General features: G+C 42.3%; 1 protein-coding gene across 1 annotated transcript; it reads right to left on the bottom strand.

Annotated features, from left to right (window-relative positions):
• LOC101920526 (heterochromatin-associated protein MENT-like) lies at window positions 1-8,517 on the bottom strand. Its single transcript, XM_005233983.4, has 8 exons — window positions 8,382-8,517; window positions 6,876-7,052; window positions 5,866-5,952; window positions 5,324-5,461; window positions 4,658-4,775; window positions 3,805-3,947; window positions 2,573-2,740; window positions 1-1,458 (listed from the first exon to the last, which is right to left on the bottom strand). The coding sequence occupies exons 1-8, from the start codon at window positions 8,457-8,459 to the stop codon at window positions 1,048-1,050; spliced, it is 1,320 nt and encodes a 439-aa protein (XP_005234040.2). The 5' UTR covers window positions 8,460-8,517; the 3' UTR covers window positions 1-1,047.

Here is an 8,517-nt window from a genome sequence, read left to right as displayed (position 1 = left end):
TCCAAGTTAATTTATTGTATTAAATGCAGGTCATGGTAAAATTATGAAGTAAAACATCAATCAAAATCTCACTGGTGTTTCTGTCAATACCATGACTATACTCGCTGCGATGCACTCATTGGTCAATAATGCAGGTAGCAAGGAAGCTGGGCAGATGCTAGCTGTGAAACAGGTATAATTAGGCAAAATGAAAAAGAGGAAGCAGATCTGAATTCTGAAGGTCTTAGATTGCATATCAATAAGAGGCAGCAAGAAGGCATGTTACTTATAGTTTTCTAAGCATTTTTGCTGGTTGGACCTCTTAGCAACATTAAACTACAAAGTTTAGAAAAATTAGGAAAAAAAGCAAGGTGATTAGAAGTCACCGATTAAATGTTAAGGACTGGACCATTTTCCCTTGCTGCAAGCTGCAAGGACAGGAGAGAAGGAATGTAATGTGTCTATATACACATGGTGAGACAGGGGAAGGTAAGGGTCATTTTGAGATTATTCTGGGTTTGTATTAAATTCTGTTAATTTTCAACAGCCTTTAAATCTGAAATGAACATAAGGAAACTGCATTGCAATGCAAATGCAGGTTTCCCAGTGAGGAAAAGAGAGCTTACAGATTTCTGCAAGTTTGGGGTTTTTTTTCTTTCAGAGATTTTTTTTCATCTCTGGGAGATTCAAGACAATGAATGCATTTCACCTGAAGTCAGCATTTGGCATAGGGCTAGAGGATGGCCTGTGTGCAGACAGCTTTTATGGCTCCACCTTACTCTCCAACAACAAAGCCAGAAGAGCAGGTTTGATGCAAGGGAGCAAAATTCTGCACTCTGTTTTATGTGGAGGGCTGTCTCAGTAGGACAATGGAAAGGAGCAGCAGATGGGTGGTCTTTGAGGTACAGGGTGGCTTTTAGGTACTGCCTTACTTGAGGGGGCAAGAAAAAGGACATACACTTTTGGTATGTATGGCTACATGGCTTAAGGCTTAAGCTTTTAACACTGCAGTTCACATTTTTCCATTGAACAGTGAACCCTGCATGCTGTGTGGGAGCAAATAAAAACTCATTCTAGGGGAGAGCAGAATCTGCCAAAAAAGAGGATGCTTTTGGATTTGTTGTGTCTGATGAAGAAAAGAAAAGGGTGGTCAGCTTTAAATTTCAGAGCATGGCTAACAGGTAAACTTGTTACACTTGTATTTACAGTAGCAGCAGCTGCCTCAGTGCCATTCTCATCAACTGCAACAAAAGACTTGTGAAGAACTCTGGAGATCTGCACATCGCCCTTCTTAGCCATTCCGCTGAAATCAGCATCGCTGCCAAAGGCACTGTGCATTCCCATGCTGTTCAGCTTATCAGTGAGGTCGTATCTCTCCTCTATTGAGAACTTAGGTAGATGCAGATCCACAAGAGTTGAGGTCATCTTCTCGGAATCAATCCATTCGGACAGCTTCTCATGCGTCAGTTCTCTTTCCAGCTATCATTTAAGAAAGAGAAGGAATTTTGTTTGCCATGAAAAAACAGTTAACAACCTATTAATTAATCAATTTTATGGCAGTGTAATGAATTAAACCATTTTTAAATGGCAAATTTAATATTAAGCTGAAAGCATGAACTATAAATTGGTTTTACTGATGACCAGAGGCAGAGTGTGCAACAAGTACTTGAGACTTAATGCCACCAAGTTTTGAGCACCACCCCTGCCAAACTCATTGTAAAAGAAAGACAGGGCACTCAACAGCCCCCATTTTCTGAAGTAGTTCTTTCCTCTCTTTTAATTCAGTCTTGATGTGAAGGAAGTTGCTGGGAGATTGCTGGCTGTACGGCAGTTGGTTTAGCCCAGTTTCCTAGAAACAGATTTTAATATTGCAGGTATCTCCTTGGCAATTTTAAAACAAACTGCTTCCAGCAAAGCCTTACACTGCTGTCTGTGTCCTGGGCACTATGTCACCAGGGTTCAGCTCAGATCAAATGGAGGAGAGCAATGAATAGTATTCTTGACATGATAGATGCCAAGAATTTAACAATCTTGCAACCGTAGTAGCTACAGCAATTATAGTAACTACTAAATTATTGCAGCAAATGTAGTCTCGTCAAAATCCTTGCTTTTCAGATAGCAAATGCATGTTGGGGCAAACAAAATGAGACTAAGGTGGTGCATAAACTTCCAGGCCATGGAGAAGAGGTGTCTGTTTTCTCAGGAGGCTGTGACTACTTGCACGGTACTGTCCCTCCTGAATGTCCAGTGAAGGGAGATTCTACCCTTACAAATCATGTAAGATTGGGTGTCAGTCTTGGCACTGTTGAAGAGCTAAGCATCGGATTATGCACAGTGTTGGCTGTCATCAGTTCTTACCAGACTAAGGGCACTCGGTGTGGAGGAACGTCATCAGTTCTTACCAGACTAAGGGCACTCGGTGTGGAGGAACTTTCATGGGATTAGATAAGTATTAGAGGAAATGAATTCAGCTAGCGGAGGAGATCAAACAGCATGTCCTCAGAGGGGGAGATATGGTTGCCAGCCTGTCTGGGTTTGGGGTTTTTTTAACGACTGAATGGTTGTACGAAATGGATGTAGCATACTTTTTTACCTGTTCGAGACCTGTAGTGGTGTCTTTGATGTCATCAGGAAGGAGGATGAACATACTGAGTTCATGTTTCTCATATGGCAACTCGATCATTTTGGAATTCATTGTTTCCATGGTGAGAACTGGAAAGGTATGTCTCGTGTGCATCATCTTCACAGGCTTGGTCTTGTTCTGTAAAGTATTTATTTATAAGTAAGAAATCATTCCTTGGAAAGATGACAATGACTCAGTGCAGTGGAGGGAAACTTTTGTAAGCCGCTTTTACAACAGTGATTTGTCATTAATTTCCCCAAGTTTTTCTTGAGTGGACAATATTGCTTATCTTGGTGTTTGTCTCAGAGAATTTTGTTGGGGGCTGAACTGACCAATTTCTCTCTTCTCCCCAAAACATGCATAACAGCCCACAGAGGAGGAGGAAAAGAGTTAGAAACATCTGGAAGGATTAGAAGAATGGGGTAGGTATGGGATATGGGCTTACAACCCTACGGCAGAGAAACAGCTATGCTTTAAGAGGGTGAGTGTTGTGCAGTTTTTCTGCAGTCTCCTCTCTGGCAGTAAAAAGTGACTAGCTGATTGCCCTTTATGTCACAACCCCTAACAGAAGATAACACTAATGTCTGAGCAAAGGGGCTTATGATGATGGGAGTTTCTGGCAAGCAGTTGCCTTTGCAGAAGTATGCAACCTCTCTTTAACATTCAGGTAAGCAGCCGATGTCTACAAGCTAATCAGAAGGCAGAAGCTGCAGTTGGTGGAAATTGCACATCTTTCGATGTGAATTCATGCCTCTGGATACATGCCATTAACATTTTTTCTAGTCTCACCCAACTGCGCACCCATTCAGGGTACCCTGTTGCAGCTGTATCTGAGCGGGTACGTCTGTGCCTAGCTAGGCTACACACCACAGGTACCATACTCGCCCATGACATGGCATGTGGTTGCCGTCCATCAAGCCTGGACTCTCAAAGTCATGTTTTTATAATCTAGCCCTTTTAGCACTGTTTTACAAAATGATCTTAAGTGATTCTAGTGCTTTTGGAAACGGTAGCTGTTATCTGGATCTCTCTAACATTTACCTCAGCGGTATCTTAATGTTGTGGTGAGCTGAGCACTGCAACCAGCTTTTCACAGTCTAGTTACCACAGGGATACCTAAAAGACTTATGAAATCGAAAGATTGCAGCAGTAGGTGTTGTCATCAGGCTGTTTATGGTAAGAAGGATCGTGGAGGATCTTACCTTGCTCATTCGGAAGGGTTGCAGATCTGTAAATTCTTCCAGAAATTTCACTTTCCATTCTGCCTTGAAGTAAATGGCATTTACCAGGATCAGCTTGGTGTGCTTTGCCACATCTGGTGAATTCAGCAAATTCTTGATTTTGCCTTTTGAAATCAGAAGAGTCAGGTTTCATTCCAGTGCAGCACAGTGAGGGCATGTTTTAATTCTTTTTTCTCTTGGTTCAACTCCTTAGTAAAAAAGTCCATGCCTCAGTGCCATACTCCCTAAAATACTCCTGTGACATAAACCATTAGTTTGTTTACAGTTTCCAAAGCTGTTTTCTGCCTGGTTCTCCTGACTAGCTGACAGGGATCAACTCCTTCGCCAAAAAATGTCACAGCTTCGTGACAAGCAGCTAGAAGCAGAAAGCCATATACTGCCTCACCAGATGGTTATGCCAAGTAAAAGGCCAGCACCTCAGGGCAGCACAGGATGGTACAGCTAGGTAGTCATCCCCACCTGCCTTGGAGCACACTGGTAGGCAGAGGTGCTTCTTCCCTCTGTATCCTCTGCCTGTGGTGCATGGGTGCAGCACCAGGGCAGCAGCTGTGCTTGAGGACCAGCTGACACAAAGCATGGCAGAGTTGATGGGAGCCTCCTCAGGGAGCTCGCAGAGGTCTGGATCTGGTCTTTGAAGCTGTTTAAGTGTGCTGTTCTTTCTCTGTCCTCCCCCTGCATCTCTGCTCACTGTCCACATTGGAAGACAGTACCTGGCTGCTGCAGTAGCACGTGGGGAAGCAAGGCCGCCTGCCCAAAGGCAATGGCAGGCTAACACAATAGGAGAGGAAAAATGCTGGGGTTGAGCTCAGCTTACCATCAGTTTGTTTTTCAACCCAAGCATTGATTTCCTTTCTGGATTGTTCTGGTGCTGTCTTAAAGTTGACCTTCTGTGGCTCTGCTTTGTAGTAGTTCTTACTGAGCTGTAGGTATATCTGAAAAATAACCAAACCAAACAGAACCAAAAAAAAAAAAAAAAAAGTTCTATACTATACCAGATATTTCAGTCCCAAAGGGCAGTTCTTAACTCTTGGACTTCTTGATAGCTTCTTGGGCCTAGAAGAGGACTGCAGGATCTTGCTTGTTACTCTCTGTTGGACTGAGTTAACAGTTAAGAAATAACCAAAGGACAGAAAATTCCCCTCTTTGGTCCCCACTTTCATTTGGAGAAGTGGGGAAGGCTGTGCACATCCCATGGATATGCCTATTTTAATGTCTCATTTCCCAGTTCCAATTATTAAGGTTCCAATGATAAAGCCGTATTGCACAAAAAGGAATCCCTACACTACAGTCAAAGGGCAATGCAACCTGAAATTGTGTGAGCAGACTGACTGGTATATTCCAGTTAAGTTTGTCACTGGAATCCAGGGCTCTTATTTGCAGTATCCAGAGTCAGATTCAAACCTGTTCTATTCATGGCAGGCAATTAAAGTGAGAAATTTTTTTTGCACATTTTCATACTCCTCTCTGAGATTTAACTTACGGGCAGTAATGAGAAGGTTTTCTCCACATAAATACGGTTAGCACTTCTCAGTGAGTAGGCGGTTCTGGGTTTGTTGATGGCAGTCAGGAGTTCTTTGAAGCCAGAATGGATAGCTTCAGCTTGCCTGTGCTCAGGATCCTTGGGAAGAGAAATCATACATTCAGCAATTGTATTTTTGCATGAAGTTTTCAAAGTCATGCTAAGTCATTTGTGTGGGAGAGGGATTTGGTTCCACTCTCTTACCACTCTCGTGCTTATATTTTTCCAAATTTACCATCACTGCAATTTGCAGGGATCTGTTTATGACTGGATTAACTGATTTGCCATATAGCAAACCTTCCAGAGTATCACAGTGACTTGTCCTTCCATGTTTCTCAGAGTCTGAGTGAGTGAAAGGAACTGAACTTGAACCTGTTGTGAAGTATGTTGGGGTTTGTACTTTAAAAAGGGGTGCAGACAGGAAATACTGGACCCCTAAAGCTGTATCTGGACATTTTGATTCTGGAGATTCTTTATCTTGGGATTTCAGTTCTAATAGATACCATTTTTCTTCTCTTTGGTCTCCCCCGAGAAGGTCTGGCCACAGAAGAAGAGCTTTCAGTGCCTGCTGCTTGAGTGAAATGAAGAGCCTGCAAGCAGAGTTTCCAAAGGTAAGAAATAGGCATGAAGGAACTGGTGTGACTTAAAGCCGAATGGGAATCCAACGGTTGTCTTGTTTTGATCCTTATGATAACTCACTGTGCTGTCTGCTGCTTAGATGACTAATCAAAGGGATGCTGAAGCTGTAGTATAGGTAAATCCCATAGAGAAACAATGAGGAGCACTGTCCCCCTCCCAGAGCGCTGATGCAGTGCTCCTGTCTGCATGCTGCAAGGCTGAACTCCCTTCCACCGTTGTTGCTGTCAGCAACAGCAACGTGTCTGTGCAAACCCGAGTGGCTCTCCCCATAATAATGGTACAAAGTGTCTGCATGAGAGTGCGGTGACACAGAGAGTGCTGGCCAGTACTAAGCACCACAGCTCCCTCTGAGCCAGCAGTGTGCCCATGTGGCATTAGGAAGGATTGGGTCAAGGGATGTGGAGATACCAAAGCCCATCCTGCTGGATTGTCAGGCAGCTGTTGAGGAAACCATAAATCAAGATAGAAAGATGCATGCTGGCCAGGGGAGAGAGGGAGGTTGCTGGGATCTGCAAGCCTCCTGCCAATTAGTTAGGAGCTACTGGCATCGGCTGTTTGCTTCTCAAAGGGAATATCCTATCTGTGACAGAATCATAGAATTACAGGATAAATTAGAAGGTGTAGAATAATTTAGAAGAAGTCAGGTTCAGAGAACCTCTGTGCCTAGTGTGTGATACCCACAGGGCACTTGCTCTTAAGGGAGATGTGGGGGATCTGCTATGAAATGAGTAAAATTTGCCATTCACGTTTCATTCTCTGGTCTGCCTTGGTTCCTTGTCATTGTGGTGGCAAGTTTTTCTATCTAATACTAAATTTTGCAGCCATTAGAGGAGCCAGGTATTGTATGGGGTGTATGCTTCACAGAGCAGCCTACCTCTGCCATCTCTGTTGCTGTATTCCCTTTTGCACCCAGGTACATCAGAGCTAGAGCAGATGATATGCTCCAAGGGGAAAAGAAAATGTTTTTGCCCTTGTTGGTCTCATCCAGCTTGTTAAAAATATCAACTGTAAACTTGCCAACTGATGTTGAGACCAGTTCCATGGCTACAACCTGGGAAGAGGCAAAAGGCAGAATTATATTATTTGAATGTTTAAAATTATGTACACAGTGTATATTAGTAAGAAATGTTACATGTTCAACTCAGTGCATTGGCACCCGATAAAACTAAGTTGTATGTTTTATCTTCCACACAGATACTATTTGCTACCCAGACAAAGTCTTCCTATAATTGTACATAAGTCTTCTTTTATACAGCTGCAGTTTTCTTTGTGTTTCTTTCTGCCTTTGGTTTTCAAAAATGTGCAGATTTGTAAGCTGCATATTTTTCTTCTTTTTTGTCTTTAACTAATGATTTATCAAAGTAATGTTCCCAGGGGAATTTAAATGCAGGTTTAGTACATAGGTTCACAACACTCCTGGGTTTCTCCTGGGTTTAAATGGTTTAAAATTTACTTAATTTTGGATCTGTATAGAATTGAGAGCTGATACTGAGAAGGAATTTAGGCATATTTCTTATCTCATGTGCTTTTCCTGGGAAGCCACCTGTTCTGAGTAGTATCATGAATAACTATAAAATAATAAACCTATTATTTGCCTTTATGCTGATGGAGTTTTATTCATGATGTGTACCTCCCATCCCTTCTGTATGTTCCAGCAATTTTATTTTCCCCAGAAACTGGCAGATCCCTTGAGGTTATGAGTATCGCAGACTTTAAGATATCTGCCCAGTGGTACCTGCCTCATGTTGTTTTTCAGTTAAGAGACCAGAAATGTTGTTGATGTTATTGCTGTTATTGTTGTTGTTGTTATTAAAATTTATATTTACGGAATGGAAAAACAGCAACTGTGGAGCAATCTCTGAAGTCTACAGGTATTTGTCAAGTGTTCAGTTGCCAAACCCCTACAGTTCTTCTGGCAGTCAGCGTGCTGTCAGTACCAAATCTGTAACACAGAGTGATTTTCTTTCCTTGGGGAACACAAGCAAGAGAGCATCAGGATGGAAATTTCTCTGTTTTCCGCTAATGAATACTTGCCTGAGTCCCTGGCCTGATAACATGCAGTGCTGTGCCTTTGCAGAATGGAAATAGCCTTTGCTTCACCTGAAGTATAGGACTCTTTTATCAAACTGAAGATTTTAATTTATAAGCCTGTTACTGCCCTAAGAAAACTTTCCTTTTTGTGATCAGTTCTGCCCCAAATTAGCAGTTTTCTTTAGCCTCACAGATTTATTTTCTCTAAGGGTTGGCATCTAGAGAAACATGAGGCAAGAATAAGGCACTATAACACTGGTATATTATAATTTCCTATACAGTCATGCAAGCCACAGATAGCTGTTTTTAAAGCATCAGAGAAGTTACTTAAATTTGTTGAAGTATTTACCTTTAATCCTGTGGGAGAGAAGACTTCGGTCCTGTCCTCGGTCAGGTTCTGTGTTTGTGTGTTAAGCAATGAATACATTTAGAAATACAGTGCAGTAGCTTGCACCTCCCTTTCCTTTTCCCCTACACCCAGGTTG

Source organism: Falco peregrinus, chromosome 3 (assembly GCF_023634155.1).
Source record: "Falco peregrinus isolate bFalPer1 chromosome 3, bFalPer1.pri, whole genome shotgun sequence".
Lineage (NCBI taxonomy): Eukaryota > Metazoa > Chordata > Aves > Falconiformes > Falconidae > Falco > Falco peregrinus.
This window is presented reverse-complemented; position numbering and strand designations above follow the sequence as displayed.

Excerpts from the sequence above, each read along its gene's own strand:
- LOC101920526 (XM_005233983.4), bottom strand. The coding sequence starts at position 8,459 with ATGTATTCATTGCTTAACACACAAACACAGAACCTGACCGAGGACAGG. Across the intron at positions 5,462-5,865 it reads GACCAAAGAGAAGAAAAATG|GATCCTGAGCACAGGCAAGC; the intron begins GTATCTATTAGA and ends TCTCTTCCCAAG. Across the intron at positions 3,948-4,657 it reads GGTTGAAAAACAAACTGATG|GCAAAATCAAGAATTTGCTG; the intron begins GTAAGCTGAGCT and ends TGATTTCAAAAG.